The 25,381-nt window shown below is 41.8% G+C and overlaps 1 protein-coding gene and 1 long non-coding RNA gene across 8 annotated transcripts in view; one reads left to right on the top strand and one right to left on the bottom strand.

The window, feature by feature from the left end:
• Nucleotides 1-235: 235 nt before the first annotated feature.
• Nucleotides 236-25,297, top strand: LOC113584130. 4 transcript variants are annotated; one of them, XR_004776263.1, is made up of 5 exons: nucleotides 236-856; nucleotides 15,631-15,722; nucleotides 16,072-16,197; nucleotides 24,770-24,829; nucleotides 25,241-25,297. It is a non-coding gene; the product is annotated as an uncharacterized LOC113584130 (long non-coding RNA). The 4 variants fall into 4 exon arrangements; XR_004776265.1 differs by having other exon boundaries at nucleotides 236-876; XR_004776264.1 differs by lacking the exons at nucleotides 24,770-24,829; nucleotides 25,241-25,297 and adding an exon at nucleotides 19,793-19,877.
• myo10 (myosin X) overlaps nucleotides 10,634-25,381 on the bottom strand; it is a 40,070-nt gene continuing 25,322 nt past the window's right edge. Inside the window, exons 18-41 of one of the 4 annotated variants that reach the window (XM_035527889.1) lie at nucleotides 25,273-25,381; nucleotides 24,745-24,825; nucleotides 21,101-21,225; nucleotides 20,323-20,437; nucleotides 20,109-20,215; nucleotides 19,722-19,949; nucleotides 19,412-19,451; nucleotides 18,169-19,101; nucleotides 17,731-17,851; nucleotides 17,395-17,638; nucleotides 17,046-17,141; nucleotides 16,763-16,856; nucleotides 16,504-16,559; nucleotides 16,086-16,228; nucleotides 15,604-15,795; nucleotides 15,139-15,299; nucleotides 14,630-14,753; nucleotides 14,014-14,314; nucleotides 13,623-13,830; nucleotides 13,388-13,524; nucleotides 12,993-13,113; nucleotides 12,192-12,647; nucleotides 11,794-11,985; nucleotides 10,634-11,656 (exon numbers count right to left, since the gene is read on the bottom strand). In XM_035527889.1, the coding sequence (XP_035383782.1) occupies nucleotides 11,546-11,656; nucleotides 11,794-11,985; nucleotides 12,192-12,647; nucleotides 12,993-13,113; nucleotides 13,388-13,524; nucleotides 13,623-13,830; nucleotides 14,014-14,314; nucleotides 14,630-14,753; nucleotides 15,139-15,299; nucleotides 15,604-15,795; nucleotides 16,086-16,228; nucleotides 16,504-16,559; nucleotides 16,763-16,856; nucleotides 17,046-17,141; nucleotides 17,395-17,638; nucleotides 17,731-17,851; nucleotides 18,169-19,101; nucleotides 19,412-19,451; nucleotides 19,722-19,949; nucleotides 20,109-20,215; nucleotides 20,323-20,437; nucleotides 21,101-21,225; nucleotides 24,745-24,825; nucleotides 25,273-25,381 (4,495 nt within the window). In that variant the 3' untranslated portion in view covers nucleotides 10,634-11,545. The remainder of the gene's footprint in view (nucleotides 11,657-11,793; nucleotides 11,986-12,191; nucleotides 12,648-12,992; nucleotides 13,114-13,387; nucleotides 13,525-13,622; nucleotides 13,831-14,013; nucleotides 14,315-14,629; nucleotides 14,754-15,138; nucleotides 15,300-15,603; nucleotides 15,796-16,085; nucleotides 16,229-16,503; nucleotides 16,560-16,762; nucleotides 16,857-17,045; nucleotides 17,142-17,394; nucleotides 17,639-17,730; nucleotides 17,852-18,168; nucleotides 19,102-19,411; nucleotides 19,452-19,721; nucleotides 19,950-20,108; nucleotides 20,216-20,322; nucleotides 20,438-21,100; nucleotides 21,226-24,744; nucleotides 24,826-25,272) is intronic. The other 3 variants (XM_035527890.1, XM_035527891.1, XM_035527892.1) reach the window with 3 other exon arrangements.

The raw sequence follows: 25,381 nt of genomic DNA, 5'->3' as shown, positions 1-25,381 counted from the left end.
AATTATCTATAAACCCCATATTGTTTTGTGAGCACCACTTGGACATCCAGCAGTTCAGCGAAGATAACCAGCTATACATATCCCTGCGCCGCTTTGGGATGGGACTAGAGCATACTACAGACATCGCCTTCGCTAATTGACACACCCCTTCAATATTATTTTCAGTGATCTCTGACTGACAAAGGCGTATATCGTTTATCGCTCCTATTTGGATAATTATCTTAGAAAACATATGCTTGCTTTCCTGCAATGTCCGGCGATCTGGCCCCTGGTATACAGCTAAATACTGCTGCTGGCATCCTTAAAGGGCTAGCTAATTTCATGTGTCCCCTACAACCAGAGCTCTTTCGCTAGGCTTCTCAACGGGTGCCTCGCTGAGTGGGGCAAACCTGTTGAACTGTAACGTTTTAGCAGAGACGAGGCGAGAGGCTGAACGCAAATGCAGGAGATTCTTTAATAAGTGAGGGAAATCAAACAAGGGAGGCTAGAAAACAGGCAAATTAACACGCAAACTAAGCAAACGATAAAACAAGGACGATAACGGCAACGACCCTATACATGACCAAACTTACCAAAATAACCGACCACATAGGAAACAAAACACAGGGTTAAGCCCTGACAACCAAGACATTTAAGGGATAACCAGACACAGGTGAAGATATGAACAGAAAACCAAAACAAGGACTTGAATTGAGGAACAGATGAGGGGCGGAGAAAACGAAACCAAGCAACGGAACAAGGAAGTAAAGGAAAACAGACACGACAGGGAAACTACAGAAACAGGGTTGCCAGAAGGATGGTTAATCGTGACATGGACACGCGAAAAATCTAAGTTTACGCACCAGTGAATGGATGTGTAAGTACATGTATATGCAAGTAAGTTATCATAAGCAAATGTAAGTAGTATGCTATTTATGTGAATGTTTCATATGTATTTATTATATGTATATGTATATGTATATGTATATGTATGTATGTATTTCATATGAATGCACAAGTGGATACGTATGTGCAAGCAGTGTGTGTGCGCGCGAAAATGTTTCACTGATTTCGCCGTAAACGGGCCTTCATAAATTTGCACGTGCGTACAGCCGTCTACTGTGATGAAAAGGACAGAGGGGAGGGGTCGGTTTGCAGGGGACCTATTATGCTTGTCCAGTTTGCCTTTTCTTTTAGTGTTGTATCAAGTCCGTAGCTACAATACATATTCAGATATGCTCAAAATGTTCCCCCCCGCATATACTAAAAAAAACCCCACTCACTAGCTTTGCGGAATGTTAGGATCCGTCACTAATCTGTTGTAATCGGTTGTTGATACGACACTTATTATTCTAACACCGTACCACCGTATATACACTGTTGACTAGCTAACGTCTGTTGACATTCAGGAAAAGGTAACGTTAATGTCAATCCATCATTTTGCGCTGAAACTGTAATTGTACAAATAGATAATATTTTATTAAAAGTCAGTAATTGTATGAAGTGAAAACATTTTGGTTAAAATGGGCCAGTATACGAATGCCAAACCAACAAACCATCACTATTGACGTTGGCTATCATAGCTAGCTAAATTACCTGGAAAGTTATTTAGCCACACATTCATGCAACGTCCAACAGTTGCAGGCATATTAAACTAATGTTAATGTTTTTATATTTTGTAATATTTGTTAGAAATCCCACATGAAGTCTCAGTAAAGTGTCATTATAGTAATGCTTGTGGAAATGTAGATGGTAGCATCTTAATATTATTGCATATTCATATAATATTCTGTGTAGCTATACTTGCATAAAGAGCATTATTGGTGTAAGTTTGAAAAAGTGAACGATTTTTATTAGTCAGCTTTTGTTAGCTTTCATTCACAGTAAGTCATGAGCAAGAGGAAAGGTGGTAGTGACATTTGGCAGTTTTTGGGCAACCTCAGAAAACAAGTCAGTTGTGAGAAAATGAGTACTAATCATATATATTAGAATAGAAGGGAGTTGTACAAGAGTTGAATCAGTATTTTGTGACATAATAATTACCAGACAGATAAGAAATGGTCAATAATCAATTCCTGAGCATCAGGCAAGAAATACCAGTTGTTTACTGATACTTCTTTAATGTTCACTCCAGTTCATTCAAGGTAAAGAGAGAGAGGGAGAGTATGAGGATGCTGACAGGTCAGGGAGAGCAGGTGATATGGAGGTGAGTAAGAAAAGGAGCAAATACTGATGATTAAGACAAAGTAATAACATCACAACAGACTCATCCTAAAGTTAATTTAAGCTATTCCTCTAATACTGGGTAATAATGCTAAAACTAATAATAAATGTAAAAAAAAAATTAATTAAAAATAAATATGAACAACAATGAAAAGCCCTAATTTTAAATAATAAAAAAAACAGACAAATAAAATTTTCCCCCGGTGGGGGGGGGGGGGGGGGGGGGGGGGGGGGGGTGATAAAATTAATACATAATAACTAAAAAGAAATGAGAAGAGAATAGTTGACTAAAGAGGAGCAGAGAAGATGTGGAGGGCAAAAGAGGACAAACCTAAAGTGGAAAAACCTAAAAGAACACTTCTCACAGGGCAAAAAGTGGCAAAAACATCAGCCTTTTGAACTGTTATGAAGTACACTAAATACACCATGGGAAAACATCAGGTTGGCAGAATTAGGGGAAAATAAAATGTAATGGACATTAAACTAGATACATCACTACTAAAAATGATTTTGTTTAACTGTTGTTATAAATGATCAATTTTTGTGCTTTAGTGGGCAGAAGTGGGTGGTTTTATGCTAGCTACCTAGCTAAATTAGAAATTTACCTGACAAAGGGATTGACAAGGGTAGCTACATTATTGTGGAGAATTATTTGAAAATCTGCTGTTTCTTTGAATGGCATGAAAATAATATGAATCACATCCATTTCTTTCCTTTAGAACCAAACAAGACAGCTCCACACATACCACAGGTCACTCACTGAGTCTCTACTGACAAGTTTAGAAAATATGGCTGTGAAAATGAAAGTATATTTAGTGAGGTCTTCATCTGTTTTTATTTTCTATGTAATTTTCTAATTTTTAAAGTTTTCATGCTTTTCACTTTTTTAATTTCTCCAATACCACCAACATTGTTGCTATCATTCACTGTAATAAAAACATGTTTGCACTGTATTTCACAATATTGGGCATAAACAGAAATACATCTGGTACTAGGACAAAATGTTTATTTTTTATTGTGTGTGAAGATGTGAACATTAGCTGTTAATTCTTTTTTGAGACAGCCATCTAATTATCTGAGCAATAGGTTACTGTGTTTTCATTATTAATTTTTTATTGTATAAAGATTTAATGTATAAAGGGAATACAGAAATCAGGTAAAGACAACCATGTAGTTCTACATCATGTACAAGGTGAAGTACTGTACATTGTACTCAAGCATATCTTTACATATACCTGCCCAAAATGGCTTATAAGATTTCTGAGAAGAGTGCTTAGATGGGCAAAATGGAAAGGGAACACTTTGTATTATTCGGCACTGTGAGTTTTGTTTTGTATCGAGTTAGTAGCAGTTGTTCTAGCGTTTTGTATGTATAAGCATATGTGAAATTACCGCATTCCTCTTGCTAGGGTGCGATGTTGTACAACATAAGTAAATAATTATGTGCACTTATAATAGATTCACTACAAATGCATATTAGTGCATACAACTGCATAATACTGTTAATGAGAGAAATTGCTAAAAAAAAAAAAATGTTTGTTCTGTTTCTGTTCCAGACCACAAATATACACACACATACAAACACTCTTACATACTTACATATACACAAATGTGTACACACACACACACCCTCAGATCTGTCCAAATTAAGCCTGAGCTTCTCTTCAAATGCAGTGTTTTGAAATTCCATTAAAGTATTGAATGGCATCTGAGCTCTAGTCAACTGGACAACAGCGGGTGAAAAGTAAAACCACTCTAATGTCCCTAATATTAACAAACAAACTAGCTAGCTAAATTAGTTAGCTTGCTTGCTAGCTAGTTTGTTAGCTAGTTTGTTAAAATGTCACTGTCTAGCAAAGAACTGTATGAATTAATGAATTATCGAGTGAACTAACACATATGTGAATCCCAAAAATAAACTAACTTTAATAAGATCTGTAGTGAACTGATCTGGTCTGGTCTGACCTTGTGTGCGACTGGGCGAAGAAAGTTCAACTGTATTGGCTATCAACAACCGGTAGGTGGACCTCATTATCTTACTATAAAGCGGTGCTTTTAACGGCGTTGGAGGGACGCGAAAGCAGATTTAAGTGTTCTAAAACTGCATTTTTATGGTGTTTTAAACTGACACATAAACACTGTAAAACGTTTTTGTAGTCGTCTACAACTAAATGCCGGCAAAACAAACTACGTTTTGGACATTTTGATGGAGCAAAATACGCCATTATTTTTCACTAAAATAATTATTTCCGTACGCTCGGGACGTCATAGCGTTGTATCGCGTCATTCTCCGTGTGTGTGACAAAACAGACCGGACAGATTAGTAGGATGGTTAGGGATCGTGTAGTAGTTTGTAGTGTACAAACAACGACGTTAGGATTCCCGATTACAGGATAGCAAGTTGTGTTAGTGTGCACAGTACAGCGATCTGATGACTTTGAAAGGCGTGTAGTGTAATGTGGGTGCGCAGCATTTCGTACACTTCTTCGGGACCTTCGGTGTTTCAGCGGCTATTGCAGACATTCCTGAATTCATACAGGATGTGATGATAGGATGAACTCTGTAAAATTCCCTTAGTAACCAAAATAAGTTTGATTGTAACATTTAGACCAGTAATTATAATGAAATACAAAAAATCTTCCTTTGTAATCAGTACATGGCGCCACTATTCCGTATTGTACAGCGCTCCACTACTCAGTTGTTTTTGCGCGACACTGACAAGTTAAAGGTAGTTCAGTTAAAATGTAACCTTTTCATTAAAAACTAAAAGATCACTTCACTGTGCATGTTTTATATTAAAACTATACATTTTATTTACAATGTAAGATATGTAGGGAAGTAAATTTTTCCATCAGCAAATTTAAAAGAAAACAAACTTTGACATTAACATTAACTTAGAATAAAATTATGTAGCTCTCATTAATAGAACTATTTTAGACAATTAGAACATTCATAGTTTGATCATTTTTCTTGGTATCTTTCTTATTAACCTTATTAAAATTCAATTAATGTAGCATGAAAATATTTGTAAAAAGGCTGTCCTTTAAAAGTTAATAACTATAATAATTAAGTCAACAAAACATAACACATTAACTTACATTTAACTCAACATTTAACAGCTAGAACATTTATAGCTGGACCAGTCCCCATCTGTAATTTGTTCCAGGTTCACACATGCAGAAACTGCACTGCAAACCACTCATCCATCCATTTCTGTGCAGCTTCATCCTTTTTAAGCTTTTTGTTTGTATTTCATATTATCTTGTTGCTTAGATTTGTTTCTTTATTTTAATATCATGTACCTCCTTGTTGGTGTCCTGTTAGATTTGTGTTTCCTTTGTGTTATTTGGTTTTGGTTGATATGCGGTCAAGCCCTGTCTCTGTTCCTTATAAACCATCTTCAGTTATGCTTGTCCACCCCTGCCTGACTGCAAATTACAGTTTATTCTCAGCTGTTGCATCAAAAAAATGTTTTAAAAGTTTTAAAATGTTTTAGCTCTGAAACCAACTTCTTTAGGGATGATGGCATATAAACTTTTAATGTCTTTTGGGAAGAAACTGACGCAAGAGGCACAGAGGTAGCGAGAGGCGAGGCTGTGCATAAGTGCTCCGTTTTGTCCATGTCCAGTCAGAGTCTGAAAGGACTAATGAAAAATAAGGAACAGTAATATTTCAACAGTAGTAGCGTTGCATCTTTTGTAGTCAAACGCAGCTCCACGGTCAGCTAATGTGCAGTGCTATCTGCTGGGACCTGTGGGTTTAAATAGTGGGGAACGAAGAATAAGGAACAGGTAAACACAATTAATAGGTAGGTGGTGTGATTCCGAGCAGGAGTGGGCGTGTCCCTCCTGCTGGATGACCCCCCCCCCCAAGACCCTGCCAGCCTCCTAGAGCGCGGCCATCCCAGCTGAGATGGAGCAGACTTCCGCAGATGTTCCCTGTGAAAGGAGGCGGTGATGTCGGGGTCCAATATTTGGGAGGCCGGTATCCAGGAACGCTCCTCCGGGCTGTACCCCTCCCAGTCCACTAGGTACTGCAGCTGTGTACCTTTCCTTTGGGAATTGAGCAAGGTATGCACCTTGTAAGCTGGCCCTCCCTCTACCTTTAGGGGTGGAGGTGGAGTCCCCGAGGGATTACCTTCCTCCGCGAGGGGACCCTCTACCACAGATTTTGGTGCCAATAAGCTCGAGATGCCCTGCTGTTTTCAGGCAAGCCTACCAGGCAAGTTACGTTGTTGATCTGCCCAGTTTATGAGTCCTCATACTTGGCTGCCAGTTTGCCCGTAGAGCCCAGTCAGCCGCCCTTCATCGTTATCCACACTTTCTACCCTATTCCATATTACGGAGTCTCCCCACGTCTCCTGTCAGCCTTTCTCTTGTAAGCTGAGATCACTTTGAGTAACCGCTGGTGAGTCTCTTCCCAGACTTGTTCACTGCATCGACATCACTCCTCTACTACTGGCTGATCGGACGTAGGGGAATTCCAGGGGTAGAGTGGCGGCTGATACCCTAAAACACATTCTGTGCGTACTCTGCCCAGGGGAGGTATGCACTCCAGGTCTTGGGATGCCACTGACTGTACAAATGCAGGAACTTGCCCAGCTCCTGATTCATTCTATCCACCTGGCCTTTTACCTGGGGGTGGTAACCGGACATCAGGCTGACAGTGATATTAAGTTTCCCAAGCAATTCCTTCCATACCCATGACATAAATTCAGGTCCCCCGTCCAAAACAATGTCCTCCGGCAAACCGAACTGTCTAAACACCTTTTAATAAACAGTACCATCTTAGAGAATCTATCTACTATCTCTAGAATAACTGTGTTTTCTTCAGAGACAGCCAGGTCTGTAATGAAATCTATCGCAATGTGACCAGGGGCACGGAGGAGTGGGTAGGGGAATCATCTTACCTGCAGGCAGGGTGCGTGGCATTTTGCTGTGAGTGCAATCTGCGCATGAAGCCATGTACTTCACCACGTCCTTATTCATGGCTGGCCAGCAGTAGCGAGTACTTAACAATTGTGCCGTACATGTATATCCCGGTTGGCCCATTCCCACTGAGGTGTGTGCCCATGTGATAAGGACTCTGTGACGTCTGGGGGGACAGCACGGCTAAGGATTGGCTGCTTTTATCTGTCGATCAAAATCCGATCTTAATGTATCCAAGAAGCAAGAGGGGGAGAGAAATGGCTTGTCTGGTTGACTGGGCTTCAGTGTGGTGTTGTCGAGAGGGCACATCTGCCCATACTTTCCATGCCCATAGGTGACATGGAAAACAAACCGAGAGAAGAAGAGCGACCACCGGGCTTGCCTTGAGTTCAGCCTCTTGGTGGTCTGGAGGTACTCCAGGTTTTTGTGGTTAGTGATCACTGTGAAGGGGTGTCGCGCTCCCTCCAGCCAATGTCTCCATTCCTTGAATGCAAGTTTCATCGCCAGGAGTTCTCAATCCCCTACTTCGTAATTCCTCTCTGATGGGCTTAGCTGCTTGGAAAAGAAGGCTATGGGTTTTAGCTGTCCTGACTTTCCCATGTGTTGGGACAACATAGCACCTACTTCTACTCCCAAATCCAACACATCTCCAGACACAAATCCGACACATCTACCTCCAGACCAAGAGAAAGGCTTCTCTTGGTCTGGTTGCTGTAACACCCAGGTGGTAGAGAAGGCAGTTTTAAGATACTCGAAGGACTTCTCCACCTTGGCGGTCCATTTTATCTGCTTGGCCTGTTCTCGAAGCAGATCTGTGAGGGGCCTGGCCAGAGTGCTGAAGGACTTAATAAACCTTCGGAAAAAGTTTGCAAACCCCAGTAAATACTGTAATTCCTGGCATGTCTGTGGTCTTGGCCAGCCCATTACTGCCTCCACCTTGCACGGTTACATGCGTACACTGCTCTCCTGGATGATGTATCCTAGGAAACTCACCTCCCTGTGGTGTAATTCAAATTTCTCTAATTTGAAGTAGAGATGGTTCTGCAAAAGGGTAAGGAGGACAGCCCGTATGTCACGCACATGTTGGTCCCAGGAGGAGGAATAGCGAAGACGGATCTATCCAAAAACTTCCTTAGGACCTCATTTATGTATGCTTGAAAGGTTGAGGGAACCATGGTGAGACCATACGGAGGGACTAAATACTCATAATGCCCTGAGGATGTAGGTGTCTTCCACTCGTCGCCCTCCCTGATCCATATGAGATTATACACACTGAGTAGGTCTAACTTAAAATACCTGACTCCCCTTAACTGCTGCTGGGACTAGAGGAAGGGGATAAGGGTGATGTACCAGCAGTTCCTTGAGCCCTTGGTAGTCCACACAGGGCCTCAGACCCCCATCCCTCTTTTTAACAAAAAAATAAATAAATTCTGGCAGAGGCCGGAGAGGTGGAGGGACAAATGTAACCCTGTGCCAGTGCCTCCTTGATGTATTGTTCCATTGTCCGCTCCTCCTCCTGTGAGAGAGGAAAAAATCTACACCTGGGAGGGACCGCTCCCTCCTTCAGAGTGATGGCACAGTCCCAGTCATGATGGGGGGCGAGCTGTGTAGCCTTAGCGGGACTGAACGCTTCCACAAGATCTCTATATTCCCAGGGAACAGTGCTGTTTTTGTCGGCTTTAGGACTCTCGATCGATGTTGATTGCAGAGGCATTGCCCATTTAGGAAAGCATTGCTTTTCACAAGAGGACACCCACTCGAGGATGCGATTCTTGGTCCACAGGAGGTGAGGGTTGTGTAAACGTAACCAAGGCAAATCTAACGTGAGAAGGTGAGAAAGAGAAGAAAGGAGATAAAAGGAAATGTGCTCTACGTGCTCCCCGTTTATTTCGAGGAGGACACAAGCAGTGACATGAGTGATGTACCCAGAACCCACCGGTCCTCCATCATGCGCTTGCACGCTGAAAGCAGAGGGCAGGGCAATCACCTTTATCCCCAGCTTTCTTGCAAAGCCCTAGTCCATCATATTTCCCATTGCTCCCGAGTCGAAAAGTGCTGCGGCAGAAAGAAGACAGCTCTTGTGCGATACCTTGACCAGTATTTTATATGTTAAGAGTGCCAGGGAGCAACTCACTGAATCGCCATACTTCCTCTGCTCTCCTGGTTTGCGATGCACCCCAGCCACGCCCAGTTGCATGGGTTCCTCGGGAGCCTTGGCCTTTCCCGTCGGTAGAGTTCCTTCCCGATGCGGCGACCCTCGGTGAAGGTGGCGGTGTCACTCCTGCAGGAGGCGGTCGTAGGTGATGGCAAGGTGAACAACCTCATTCAATGTATCCGCCTCCTGTTTACAGTCTAATTTGGCTAGTTACTTGGCCCAGAAACAAGCAGATATAATGGGATGCCCAGAACTGTTTACCTTTTATTTAGTGAGTGAATTTTTATTTAGTGAATTTTAGTGAGAAGAAAAGGATACTGCAAGGATAATCTATAATAAGATTCTGTGAAGAATCATGGTGGTGTCCTGCTGAAATGGCATGTTTTCTGAAAACCAAAACTATTTTCACCCTAGTAAAGGTTTAAGCAGGTTTAAACAGGAAATCATCCAAAATGTATTCTCCACTTATCTGCAGCAGTTCCCAAATATCTAGGGCATTTTTGTTCTGCACTCTTAACAGTGATTTTTCAGCTCTTCTAGTTCATCCAGCTTCTCTGTTCTTCTCTGAACGGCCAGTGTACCTCTGGGATGATTTAGCTATGCTTGTATTTGAAAGGTATTTAATCAGCAGTCTCACAAATTTGTGACTGGAAAGAACTTGTTTTCTGACACTGCAGTTACCTTCAGCATGCCTAACCATGTCTGGTTGTCATGAGTGCTTTTAATAATTTTAAACAGATTTCAAACTTTTAATTTAATTTTAACTGCCTGACAAACTGAGTATAATTCACTGGCTTTGGGAGAACTTTTAACTGAAGTTCATAAGATTCCAATTTCATTTAAAAATTACTTAATTTTTCACTTGCACATCACGTTACCTTGCACCTACGCTTATTCACCACTATCTTGCAGGTTCATTTTATATTGCACCTATAGAATAATTACAGTCACTAGTCCATTTGCTGGCATGCATAGATCTCCATCCACCGTCCACTCTGTTTATCACTGGTTGTCCCACACTATGGACTAGATATTAATATTTTAGAGCTACTCTTTCTACAAAGTGGCTAGTAAATATGCATGCACACATTTAATGAAATATGAAGTCTTTTATAGAGTTCATGTGGTTTCAAGAATTGCTAAACTTGAAAATACCTGGTTTCACACAGGTTTTTGGCTGGTACAGTATAAACACAGCAAAACACCTCATTAAATGATCAGAGCATTGAAGGATGACTCAGCAGTTCTTAAGGCAATCTGATCTCTGTGTCTATAGTGAAACAAAAACACTCTCTGGCAATATGATTCAGCAAGCAGGATAACCATGAAAGGTTGCCAACAGACATGCTTTCGTTTCACAGGTTCTTTTATTACATATCACAACTAATACACATAGGAAAGAAAAAATTGCATATTTCTGGTGTATCAGATTTTACTTTCTTAAGCTTCTCAGAAACAGAATGATGCAACATGGTAAAAGAACTTTAGAATAATAATAATAATAGTAGCAACAAAAGTCACTTGACGTTAGCGTGCTTTACCAAAAAGAACGATTTTAAAATATACAGCTTTTCAGTAATAAGATCACATTGCACATTATAACCACATACAATACAAAGAGATGCTGAGGCTAGATTTGTGATCAGTTTGTATGTGAATAAAGGTGAGTATGTATGTGAACATGTGTGTGCATTTATGTGTGTATGCATGCACATAAGCATGTGTGTGCATTCTTACAGAATGGCACCATCTTAGTGCTGTGTGTCTCTGGCTGGAGATTCTGCCTGCAGAACTCCAGTGAAATGCTACTGGACTAGAACTTCAACGCTAATGCAGTGTTTCTGGAACACTTAGGAAACATTCAGTATTAAACAGACCTGCATGGTGCATGGACAATAACTGAGACTGCACATGCTCTTCCTGCAGTACATGTGTGCTCTGTTTGCAGACATCTTTTTTAAGACACTTGTAGCCCTGCTGGGTCTTTTTGTTTCTTTAGGCACTTTCAGATGAATGATATCACGGGTTATTTACCTCATCACCATAAAGTTAGGCTTTTTGGGTTTTTTTTTTTGGAGTGGAACACTCACTGACACTTGGATAGTTTCATTAATCTGGGAATGTCCTAGAGTAAACTCACCCTCCTCTTCCACACTGTTTCAGGTGTGTGTGTGTGTGTGTGTGTGTGTGTGTGTGTGTGTGTCTCTGTAAGGCAGAGTTTGTTAGGTACACAGTTGGAAGGTCCAAGGAAAGAAAGAGTTCACCAGTTGCTGCACTGGCTGCAGTGGCTACTGATTGACTGACAGGTGCTGAAGCGCTTTTGCACGATCATACTGATATAAGCTTTCATCAGTTTGGCAATGTCCATCACCTAGAGAGAGAGGAAGATGAATACAAAAAAAAATATTTAAAAGGATTGAAAATCTAAGCTATTAACCCCCATTAAAAATGTGATGTGAATACCTCCCCGACACATACACAATGTATATAAGGGAAGTGTTTTGTTACCTGTTGAGTCTGGAAGAGCAGGTCTCTCCCCTCCACACTGATTTTGTACATGCTGGACTGTGGGGCTCCAAAAGACAAAATCTCCTCGTAGGAGAAAACCTCCAAAGGCCATGTTTCTCCCCGCTTATGCACACACACTCCCTTACGACTCACCCCCAGCCACAACTCTGCAGGATACACCCCGTCGACACACTGGTGGAAGAAGGCAAAAGAAGAGAGAGGGAGAATTCATTCTTTTAATTTCTGAAACAATACAATATTTTTTAATGTCTTCTGTTTGTAGCTTGGGCAAACCCTTGCTTGTGTATTCTACTTAATGTGGAACAGGGTGTAATCATAGGTTTGCTACTCATACCAGATTTATTTAATTATGCCTGCGTGGTTATGTGCTCCATTACCTCCACGTTAAAGAGTGTGGAACCATATCCTTGCCACTCTCTGATGAGGTTCATGTATTTGATCATGGCATGATCCTGAGTCATTCCCTGCAATTTCCTCCATTTCTCCACCAAACAGCTCTTTAGTCCCGCTTTCTCTTCCTGAAACCACGCCTCCACCGCTGCAGACCCTTCCCCCTGCCGCTGTCGCCCCAGTGAGCCCCTGAAGCTCCTCCTGAGTGTGCCATCCAAGAAGCTGCCCCTCTTTTTCTCTGTGGTTGCCATGGTACTGGTGTTGCTGGGGGCAAATCGCTGAACGCGTGCTTGCAGGCGTGCCATTGGGAATACCTGTTCCAGGTCAGATAAAGTATTCTGGGTAGTGTAGTCCCCGAGCAGATATTGTAGTCGGAGAGCAGCCAGGAACTGCAGTGTTTCCTCAGGAGCAGGATACTTCCCAGTAATCACTGCCTCATGAGCCTTGAAGAGTGATAGACACACAGAGAGAAAGACAGAGAAAGAATTTAACCATTATCTGGAAAGAAAGGATATTACAGGATAAAAAGATAAAATAGCAGAGAGCCTCTTACATTTACTCTTCACTGATACATTTCTAGTGACTATATAAAAAGTATAATCATTCACAATGCATAGCTCAACCACAGAATATGAAATCACTTTTATCCCTCAGTTTAAATGCTCTGTCATACTTCACAATTAAAATGCAGCCTACCAATATACATGACTCTTATAGGTTTATGCCCATTACCATCAATACATGATGTACTCTCATCAAATAGGACAACGTTAAGTGAGAAATCGAACCTGTTCAAACATGAATGCAAACTCCACACTGTCTACAGGAATGCTTTCTGTGTCTGTGAAACAGTAGAGCTTAAAATAAAACCTCCAGCCTCCATCCTGATCCTCTCCTCCATCCATCAACCTGGGAGAGAGACCAAAAGACTGACTGGTCGGTTTGGGTAGAAACAACAATATCCTGTATTAGGATAAACTATTTAAAAACATCCATACCCTTTATAGAATTAAACTTTATACAGTGAAACAATTCTATGCTGTCTTTGTGTAGGCTATAGTCCCAAACACTGATGGGTTCCATTTTACAAATCATGCACTGTAAAATCCATTCATTATTTGCTTTCCAAATCATTTAGCACTGGTTCTTGCTAATAATGAAGGAGAGTGGAACACAAACTCACTTCTCAAACTTGGCGAGTATGTCAGCCACGATCGCACGGCTTTCGATGGCTTTATCTGTGCTGCCATTGTGTTCAAACAGGGCAAACATGTTCCTGCTGTCCTCCATGGCCAGGCCCTTCAGAAGTTTATCTACCACCTACATATACACAAACAGACTAGAATTTGAATTCTTTGTGAAAAGCTTTAACTAGTCCTGTATTTTCATCCCTCAAAATCTGCTATGCAAGTATGTACCTCTCCTGCTGTGGTGTGGGAGTTGATAGTGATTTTGCAGGACCCACCCCCATGACAATACACGGTTGTTATCATTTCTTGTCTACTGAGAATGGCTCTAAGTTCTTCACGTGACGGAACACACTCCCGCCCACGCACATGCCGCAAGGCCTCCTGAGAAAACGCAGCATAGCGCTCCATCTCTGTCCCCTGATATGACTCCCGTGTCCTGATTAATCAATCAATCAACAAATCAATGAAACACATAAAGTAATGAATACTCACTACATAACATTACTGTGAAAAACACTGAAATCCAGTTATATAACACTCACTATTGGGGATATGTGCATTCTTATGGTTATATAATTTTATGCACACATCACATTCTCATGCATGCAGAGCCACTGACCTCCTAAGGTGATATTTGAGGTATTTGAGGATGCTTCTGGAGGAGGGGCTAAAGGTACAGCACATGCAGGTGATGATTCGCCAGCCACTGATGTGGGCAGGGCTGCCTGGCTGAGGAGGGCTTGTCGTTTGCTTGATGAGTTGGCAGTAGAGTTCATCCCGCAAAGGTCGAAGATCATGACCTGTCTGCAGAAGGCTTTGGATGATTGGCACTGGGTCAGCCACTCCTTCCAGCTGATGAAGAGTGCTAAAGAGCTTCAGAGCTTCCGCCTGCAAAGTGCTGTAGCTCTGCCCCCTTTCATCTACAAGAAAGACATCTTCCAAAATTAATCCTCTCTAGGGGTGGGCAATAGTGGTGCTGAGCTAGGTGTGTGTATGTGCTGTGTATTTGCACTGCTTGCATCAAATTATTTCACTAGTATAGCTATTATGAAAAAAGTCAGTACCGTCAGTCAGTGATTATTTTATAGAAATGTGTTAGAAGAGCAAAATAATTTTTTCAGTGTAAGCCCTCAAAAGCAAAGTAATATGTATATTAATGTATAGTAATTTATGGTAATGAATATATAATAATAAATGTAAGTGTGTATGTATCTGTGTACATGTGTGTTACTCACAGCTGCAGTGGACATTTCCATAGGGTAGAGGCAGTAGTGGTGTGTGAAGAGGATGGTGTGTGTAGCGCAGTATTGGGTTCCTCTTGTAAATCTGATCCACAACCTCTGAATTTAAACAGTTCTCCTGAGAAATCAGACACACACATATACCAGTTTTATATATATATATAATTTTTATTATTAATTATTGTGATTATTCATTACTTATTGCCAATTTCCTTGTAGAAATAAATGTAGTTTGTTTCTTTGTATTGTGTATATATATATTTTTTGACATTTTAGATTTTTTAGCTTTCATTTTAGTCATTTATTGCATAGATACTGCACAGTACTTTTACACAGTATTCCTAGCCTATGCCAACTGTCTTGTCCACTGCTAGTGAATAAGAATTCTAGATTTGCTCCTGTGTGTTGTGTGTTAATGGACTGAATTAGTTGCTGTGTGTATATGTGAGAAAGGTCCTCTTTGTGGTGGTGGTGGTTTTGTTGTTGGTGTTTTTGTGTGTTACCTTAATGTCCTGGATGAGTTGTTGTGTGTGGGTGTCTATGGGTGGTTTGGTATCGATGACATTCTGCACAGCACTGGCCCAGCGACAGACTTCATTCTGCAGCTTACTGTACAGCTTATAGGAGTGCTTACGGCCAAACACTATCATACTCCAGTAACCTACTTGTGCACACACACAGACATACATACACATGTAACAAGAAACATACAGGCACACATAATTAATTAATTGACTTAATGACTTAATTAATTAAATATATTTGTAACACTTTGTAATAATGCTAATACCATTATTAGTAACAGTTTGACAGACTGTGTGCGTATGTTTGTTTATGTACTTTATGTTCATACATAAATGTGGGTGTGTGTTTTCATGTCCCTGCATGATTGTTATGTAACTGAATTTATATCCGTCCATGTATGTATGTGTGTGTGTGTGTGTGTGTGTGTGTGTGTTTGTGCTGACCAGTTTCTCTGTATACTCTCTCATCAGGAGGCAGCACGGAACACAGGCTGTTTAGGAGCAGAGAGCCAAGTTTGAGAGCATTCCGCTCTGAACTCTTATAGTAGTCTAGGGAATTATGGGTAAGTAGAAACCAACGTTTCTTTAGCTTCAGGTTTCCACGACTACTGCCCTTCATCTCCTTATGTAGCCAGCCTAAGAGGGTGAGGTAGACAGAGAACAATAACCAATATATTAAAAGGAATGTGTAACCTAAAACTACTTGAAGGAGCTTTCTGCGCAGGTTTACTGGACATTTGACCAATTAGTGCAAGCTCTCCAAGAAAGGTTTCATGTTGGAAAATGGAATGCAGCAGTCCATTTTTGTGAGAAGGTTTAGAAACATGATCCTTGCTCCTACACTGCAAAGTTTAAATCTGTGGCCAAATTTTTCCACATGTGACTTTTACCTTTGACCTGTGCGTGACCTAGGGAACTTGTCTCACCCCTGATGATGAACTCTTGGCCCTGGACACGCGTGTCACCTTTGGAGCGCTGCAGGAGGGCGATCCAGTGGTGCATCTCTTCGGGACTCTCTGCATTACAGTGCAAAACACGGTGAGCGGTGATGACCACAAAGGAGTTGGGCCTGTGTCAGAGCCATAGGGGTGGTTGGGGGGATAGAGATAGGAAGGAGACAGTGATGTGGGAGGGAAAGAGAAGGATGGGATGGGACAGAGTGGGACAAAAAGTCAGAGAAAAAACAACACAATATTAGCTGCTACACTTGCACAGTGGCACAATGCAGTATGTTTATGACACCGCATTTTCTCAATACCGGACTGCTTCCTACAAAATACTGGACTTCCTCCCCACATGCTCTAAATGTTTATCAGGATCATATGAATATGCATGTGTTTATACCTCTCTGGGTTGTCTGAGGCGCACACAGAGTCAATCATGCCTACATCCAGTGTGCCCTAAAAAGAGACACAAGTTGTATCACTGTTACATTGCTATCATGTCACCTTCCTCAGTAGTATATACAGGATAAATTAATTTCATGATCAAACTTTTTCACTTGTACAAAACCACAACACTTCACAATGGAGTAGTTTCTATGGATATTCTGTTGATGCATATGTTTACAAATCGATGTGTGGTGTGTGCTGTCTGTACTCACCACAGCATTTTGTGGGTTAGCCTGTTCATCATGCATCTCTCTAATTTCCTGTTCAGTGGAGGTATGCACCTGACTTAGCACACTGAACCAGTGGCTGCAGAGCACATGGAGAAACATCCAATCAACCATTCAGTTTGACATTTTGAGGCAAATACACAACCACTCACACACACATGCCATATGGCAGTCTTGAACAAATGGGTGTGGGTCATAATAGTATGACTCCATAGGGACAGAGCAGATGGACATTCATCCCTGCACACACACACATACAAAAACAAACCTGGCGTCTTCTGCTGTGTCTGCTATAAGATGGTATGTTCTCTCGGGCATCACAATGTCTATTCCATTTTCTTTCCCTGTGTTATCAATGATCTCTCTAATGGAAATAGAGAAAGATAGACAGAGGTTAAAAGTTACAGCCAATGGGGCTGCTGTGAAGTCTGTGCTTTGTGTACCACACCAATCACACTGCACACTGCTAAGTATTGTGCTTTGGAGGCTCTTGTCATAGACCCTGACTTGCTTTGTAGCGCCATAGGTCTTTACCAACTGCTCTATAGTACTCTTGCAGTGTACCATAGGCCCTTATCCACTCTGTGCTACCCTCGTAGTGCTCCCTAGGCTCTTACTTGGCTTCATGCATGTCCAGCATGCCCTTCATCCTCTCCTCGGCATCGTTATCGTAGTAGATGAGCTTGCTCTGGCGGAGGACAAACCAGCGGCGTCTCCAGTTGCGGCGGGAGAGCGTGGAGGAGCCTCCACCCTTTTTGAGCATCCAGCCCTGCTTCAGAGCCTCCTGCCTGCTCCGAAACCACAGGAAGGTCTCGTCCTTCAGCACGCACCAGCGCCGCTTCCACGGGTTCAGCAGGCCACCTTCTCAACACGCACATATAGTGAAATGGGATAAAATTGTGAGGAGAGAACAGGAGAGAGGAGAGGAGGAGAGGAAAGGGTTCTTTTTCTACCTCTGATATAGAGGAAACTGTGGAAGTAGGGTAGTGTCACACAACTGTACACGGAATTCCGTCGGTATGAAGACTCATCATCCGTATCAAGCCTGTCAAAGTCGTCATCGCTGTCATCGAACTAACAGAAAGGGAGAGGGTGCGTTAGTATAACTGCATGAGAGCATGTCTGTGTGTGTTGTACTACATTTAGAGATATTTGGAGATAAATACAGTATTTTTGCAATATGTACAATTATTTTTTTTCCCTAAGGATAGCTAACAGTCTACTGAATAAGGATAAACAGGTGCTCCATTTGAAGGAAAAATTAAAGTTAAAAATGCTTGGGCTAGACTGACATGAAAGATGAAATCATAAGTGATACATGCATGTTTGTGAGGTTGCATTTGTTTTGTGTGAGTGTGTGTGTGTGTGTGCTGCATGCATGTGTGACTCACTGATGACTGTGCTCCCTCAGAACTGAACCTGTAAGCCCCTGAACTAGCACTCGTACTCGTTGCCAAGGAGCTGCGATGATCAAGGGACCAGTGGCCACTGTGAGACAGCGAGAGAGGCATACTGGGAGGCATGATGATGCCACCTTCATCATATTCATCAGCGTCGTAATCCGAGTCCTCATCTGGTGGAATCAGTTCCACCCCCTCCTCCTCCTGGGTCCGGCAGTAAACAATGTCCCTGCTGCATGGTGGGTTGTGATAGGCCAATGTCATGTTTGTGGGCGGTGCCAGGGCCGGGGGCATTCGGTCATTGGCATAGGGGTCCTCCTCGGATGAATCGTCACTGGTACGGATCCCGCTGGTGCGCTGCCCATCTGAGTGGCCATGCTCGCTAGGGTTCGGTGAGTCTTTAAACCCTTCCTCATCCACACCCAAGCCTTCGTCTACCTCCTCCTCATCCTCTGCCCTCGGCACCACCCTGCTGGAGCTGGCCACACCTTCTTGCAGTGCTAGTGAGCTCTCGATGTTGCGCACGCACTCGTCGATCTCATGGAAGTTGAGGGAGGAGAGGAACTGCTGCGCCGCCCTGCAGGCTTCCTCCTCCAGCCGCAGCAGCTCCTGGTCACGCAGGCTCTGCAGCCGGGCTAATGATTGCGCCGTCAGGCTCTGCTCCCACGACTCCTTCTGCCGCCTCAGGCCCTCGATCTCCCGCTCCAGACGCAGGATCTCCTCCACCTGTGACACCTCATGTGGACGCACCCCCTCCTCAGACAGCTGCTCATCCTTGGACATCCACTCAGGTGGCACCGCCGGGAGCACCGACTGCTGATGCCGGAGAGCTTCCTCCTCTCTCTTCTGCTGAAATTCCTCCCTCTCCCACTGGGCCTCCTCTGCTTTCCGTGCCTCCTCTGCCTGTGTGCAAGTGATATCAAACTACACTACCCAGAATTACCATAGGTGTGAATTCAAGTATGACTACTGTTTTTAATGTCATGAGTATATCATTTATTTTATCTTGCAGCACTGAGTTTGTGTGCACTTGCAGAGAAGGTGAGAGATGCTGATGTAGGAAAACCATAAAACATAATGCCATTTGTGTCTTACACAGCAGCAGAACTCTCTCCAGTCAGTGAGTAAATCTTTGAATGAAAACATTCAAACAGTAGCAGAGAAAGTGGTAGTGATAGTGGCAGAAACAGTAGCAGGGACAGTGACAGCAGCAGAGACGGTGGAGGTGATTCACCTCTTGAGCCATCTGCTCGGCCTCCATCCTCAGTCTCTCCCTAAACAACAAAATGACCAACACACCATTAGAGTCAAGGTCAATCAGTGAAAATATACTTTAAATTATAATGACGGGAGTCCTCTGTTTGTTGGGTCAATATTTATAGGATATCTTATATATATATTTTTGCAATAGCAATGAATTTTAGCTAATGAAAACAATACATCCTTAATGGTATCGCTTAGCGGAAGAAGTAATGAAAATGTTCAATTATTCAAACTGACTATGGGCCCTCCCCCAGCAGTGTGAGTCAGAATGCCCTGCCAACCTCTCCAGCTCCTCCTCCTTCTGTCTTCGTCTCATCTCTTCCTCCTCCCTCCTCCTCCTCCTCTGCTCCAGGAGACGTGCGTACAACTGCCGTGCCCTTTGTCCTCTGACCCTTTTCTGGAGCGTAACCGAGGCCCAGCGAAGCATCAGGAAGCGCTTACGCCAGAATAGTGCCCTCCAGTTCTTCTGGATCACCACCACAGACTGCAGCAACTGCCTGTACTGCCTCCTACAATCCGGGAGGAGAAAAGAAGCAGTGTACTACACCCTGCAGGCAGTGATACTAGCCTGACTCAGCCCGATTCATACATGAATGTGGGGTGTTAGAGAAGGAGAAAAGGACTGGGACTGAGTAGCCAGTGTGTCAATGTGTGTGTTTTATGTTTACCGTGCCCTGTAGCCCAATATATGGGCCTGTATAATGGCTGCAGCCTTAAGCACCTCCTCTTCCCTCTTCTTTTCCAATCGCAGCTCCAGACTCTCCCTCAGGAACACCTATCAGATTAAAGCAAACAATAACTTAATGAATCCAAATCTTTTGCAAAATTAAGAGAACAGTCAGAATATTTTGAGAGCATTAGGTGAAAATTGACAATACTCACCTTTGTCTTTCCCAGCTGCCATTCTGCATTGCTGCTGTCCAATAGGCGAAGCAAATGGAGACATGACTCCTTGAAATCATCACACATGGCCACACCCCTCATCAGCACATAGTATCTGAAAAATAAAATAAATGAATAAGCAGATTAACCAGCAAAAACACACCATCACATCATATCCCATTACAATGTAACTATTACCCAACTGTGTGGCAAAAGTGGGTTGTCCAACATATCTGGGCTGGGTTTTCCACGAGCATTGTAAAATAAAGATAATCTTTATGGCAAATATTACACAAAGCACTCTCTCTCTCTCTCTCTCATTTATGATAATCTTAACGCTACAGTGAGGTTAGGAAACTTTGTTCCTATCTGCATTTGGATACTTTGTGTGTCACTCTAGCATGCAAAAAAAAATGTAAACCAAACTTACAAAAGCTGTTTCATATTTTCTTATTTTATACAATGTATTGTTACATGATGTTGCCTTGAGTCTGGAAGAACATTGCAGACATTGCTGATAGTGGTGGTTGGTGTTGGTGCTATATGTGTAGACTGGCTAGTCAATTCACTAGATGCTAATTTTCTGTTCTATGGAGTTTTACATATTATTATAAAACTGGAGTTCTGCGTAATGTGATTTATTATTGTGCCATTGCAATATCTAACAAAACAAAGTAATCAATCATGTGCCCCACAGAAACACTAATGTACCTACAGAACGTGAAGGTTGCAATACCTGCTAGTGTTTGTGTTACTCACTGACTGAAATGAAGCTCACCTGGCGCAGAAATCCTGGAAGGTTCTCCGAACAGGGAAGCCGGCTCGCCGGATCCTCACTGTCTCTAACATCCCAGAATACCGCAACTGGTTCAACACCAGGGAATGATCAAAATGATCTGGCATCTGAAAGAGTGATATTATATATATATTAAGCAAGAGTGAGAGATGGAAAAAGAGAAAGGTAAAGAATGAGAAAGAGAGTGAGATGAAAGTGCAGATATAAGAATCAGACTGACTGAGATAGGATAGTAAAGGGGGACCACGAAAGCAAAAGGCAGATTAAAGAGAGATTCTTAACAGAATTAGCAGTGATAGTTAATCATGAGGAGAAAAATCAGCCCTCTGAAATTTTCCATTCTAGCCCAAAACACAACAATATTAAAGAATGTGGTGATTCTTTATGAATGAACCCCTCCAGCCCCATTCCAATGACCGCTGACCCAATGTGGGCGTAAGGTCGGAAATGGGTCCTCTGTACCCCTAATGCTCCATCAGCTAAATGTCATCTGTTCAGAGATGTGGCACAGAGATAAAAGGAGTGTGGAATGAACAAATAAGTCATGAATAGAGCTCTGTAAGAGTGAGTCAATAAGAGCTCACTCTGATTATCATATTCACTACAGAATGCATTAACATAACACATACATGCAGCAGTCTTCCTCACCCTGACACACTCTTTCACTGTGCTCACACATATGAACATACTGATACACACAACAAATGTCAATGCTACAAGAATCTCAATCTCTCAATCTCTCTCTCTCTCTCTCTCTCTCTCTCTCTCTCTCTCTCTCTCTCTCTCTCTCTCTCTCTCTCTCTCTCTCTCTCTCTCTCTCTCTCTCTCTCATCCTTTCTCTGTCTCTGTTTGTAGAGGGGGGTGGGTGTCAGAGGAGCAATAAGAGTGGGGGAGGTGGAAGTTAGTCTACAATTGAATGGCCACTAGAAACACTTAAGGCAAAAGTCAAACCTGGAGGCCAGAGAGCCCTCTGGGATATACACGGTCCTGTTTTCTAGGGTAGTCCCTCATTTACTGAGAATTAAGTCACTAAATGAACTTCAAGTCTCAGTAACTTGTAAACGTAAACTAATGTTGCTTTGAAATAAGTTACTTTTGAAACATCTTAAAACAGTTCTCATATAATCTGCATTTTAAATCAATTTTATTTTTTGTTTAAAATATTGTATAATTATTCTATAATTTTATATTACACTCCTAAACTTTAATGATAAGACTCCAAACCTTCTTCTAGGTGAGCATACAGTATCCGTGAGATAAGTCATCAGATACATATTAGTGTCATCATTAATTTTCAAAGAAGTCATCAAACTATAATAAAATGTTTGTCATAAAAGTCTGTGATGTGTCAGTCAGAATTCCTCAGTGCATTTACATTCCTAAACCACAAAACTGTTCAAACAGGATTTTCAGGCATTCAAACAATTTTTAGAGATCCCCAGCCTCCCTGAGGTAGGTCATGGTACTATAAGCCTCCACACATTTGAATAAAGGTTTTTGTTAAAAAATGAATAACATATTAATAAATAGTAAAACAGCTAATAATTATTAATAAAATAGGCACATGATTTCTGCTCCCACTAATTTGCAATTTCCCTAATTCAATTAAATGTTATCGTGTCTTATCTTACAAATACCTGATTCGCAAGAAGGGCTCAAGATGGCTCTCAAAAACATGTGCAAACCCAGAGATGTTTTTTAAAAAAAGAAAACACAAGGCAATAACTTCAGTACTACAGACACATGTGACTACTAAACTCACTTTTAAACACCAGTTCTGAATCTGTCTCTTCCCATTTCTTTCCCTCTCTGTCTTACGAACATACAGACATACACACCTGCAGCTTCTGTGAGAATAGCTCCTCTCATCTTGCGACAGTATGTCTCAGAGACTGTAAGCAAGTGTGTATCTGCTACAAGAGTCAGTTATTAACTACCTAGTGTTCTCTTTCTCTCTCTGTCACACACATGCGTACACACACACTGGCCACACAATACACCTCTGTGATCTCTTTCAGTCACTGCTGGTTGCCATGGTGCTCAGATCCATGCTGGGATAATTTGTTCAGGTTGTTGGGAGGGGGTCAGCAAGAGGATTATGGGTAAAAAGGGGGCAGTGGCCAGGCCAGCTGTTTACATTCAAAACGAGTGTGTGTGTGTGTGTGTGTGTGTCTGGATGTATGCAAGAAAAGTGATTTCATCCTCATTTTGTATTACTTTATTTATTTTACTTAATACTTAATTCTATTGTATTTATATTTTATATTTATACTGTATTTATATTTATTACATTGTATTTTGTATTTTGTTCATTAGGATTCTGTTTTCTTGGAGTATCTTTCTGGCCTACGGATTCAAATAGGCATTTGTGTATTTCACAGCTAATTATATAACCACAGCACTGTTCCATTGGAAACATACACATACACTGGAAACAATGATTGATTTTACAAAGAGGATAGAAAATGGAAAGTCTAAAAATAAAGCTGAGATGGAACAGCACTGATGTATCCCACATAGAGCTCTTGGCAATACTACCTCACATCACACATCTGTGTGTGTGTGTGTGTGTGTGTGTGAGTGATAAATGTGATGTGAGGTTGTAATAGATGAGAGCTTCCTTAAAAAACTTCTGACACCTCTAGCATTGGTTCAGACTATCAGTGTGTGTCTCACAGACACCATACGCACACACACACACACACACACACACACACACACACACACATCGAGGGGGTATATAGTGCCTACCCTCTCTCTAAGGACTCTTACATCTGCTCTGAGTTCATGATGTGTAACCTCTCCTTCTGTCACCAGTGAATTAAAAAATCTGCCTCAGTCTGAAAGCACACAATCACGCACACACACACACACACACACACACACACACACACACACAGTGGAAGCTGTAGCAGCTGTTATATTGAGGGTCACACACATATGTGCGTGCTTGTGTGTGTATGTGTGTAAGTGAGAGAGCTTCTGTATGACTGGCAACATGGTGTTCACGCGGTTCAGAATGGCACAAAGTATTCAGTAATAGGCATATAACTTAGCAGCACAGCAGCACTTAGCAGTTCTAAGTGCAGGAATATACAAAGATCCCACTACCTACTGACACTAAGATCAGGAAAATCAGAAATCAAATCAGATCAGGAATCCCTTTCAGCTCCAAAGACAAGGTCTGCATATGCTCATATTCAAGGGAAGGGTTTTGTGTACATGTGTGCATGTGTGTGTCTATGTGTGCATGTGCGTGTCTGTGTGTGTGTGTGTGTGTGTGTGTGTGTGTGTGTGTGTGTGTGTGTGTGTGTGTGTGTGTGCTATGAGCACAGTCCTGGGCATTGTAAACCGGGTGAACTCACATACCTGATCAACAATTAAAATGTACCAGCATACATTTGTACTATGTTTCTATGTTAATAAACTTGTTAATATAGTAGAAAGCAGTTACTGGTAGAGTGTTCTAACTGCAAGTGAAAAGGCAAGATATTAGACAAGGTTGAATGAATCCTCTTACTCAGTTAACACTGGGATCAATTCATTCCACTGGTTTTTCCATAAATCAAAACATAACATATAACATATTAGGCCTGATAGTGTCTTTATGAGTGACTGAAACGTACCTTGTTGTTGTTTGGTTTGATGCAGCGCACAAAGAAAGGGTTTGACATGCTAAGGGTGGACATCAAGGAGTGCAAAGAATTCTGGGTAAGGAACAATCAACAAAGAAAGATTAAATCTCACATCTGTAGTGGTAGTTTAATTACAGTTACCATAATAGACAGATCATATGCAAACTATCTATATTAGCTTCTGTGGGCTTCTGTAGCTCCTGTAGTGCTGTAGCCAGTGCTGTAGGATTAAATGGAAGTGGTTTTGTGTTTTTTATAATTTGGACAGTGGCCCTTCATCAGCTGTGCATATATATATATATATATATATATATATATATATATATATATATATATTCATTCAAAATATATTTGCTAAGACTCACTCAGTTTTCTACAGTCTCTGAGACTGCCATGTGCTTGTGTGTTAATAGATGTTTGTCCTTTTCAGATTATAAGTGGAGTTCCTCTTCTATTGTTTCTACTCTCTGTCACTTTCTAAACCCAGAATGCTACACTCCTGTCGCTGTCGAAACCAACCTTAAATTGCAAGCTGACCGTCGGCCTGCGGTGCTGTGAGATGCTCTTCATCATGTCCTGCCCACACCTACTACTCATCCTCTCGAAAAGGTCATACACAAAGTCCAAC

The sequence above is a fragment of the Electrophorus electricus genome, chromosome 7 (genome assembly GCF_013358815.1).
Source record: "Electrophorus electricus isolate fEleEle1 chromosome 7, fEleEle1.pri, whole genome shotgun sequence".
In the NCBI taxonomy this organism is placed as follows: Eukaryota; Metazoa; Chordata; class Actinopteri; order Gymnotiformes; family Gymnotidae; genus Electrophorus; species Electrophorus electricus.
Note: the sequence above shows the minus strand (reverse complement) of the source record. Positions and strands in the feature narration are given on the sequence as shown.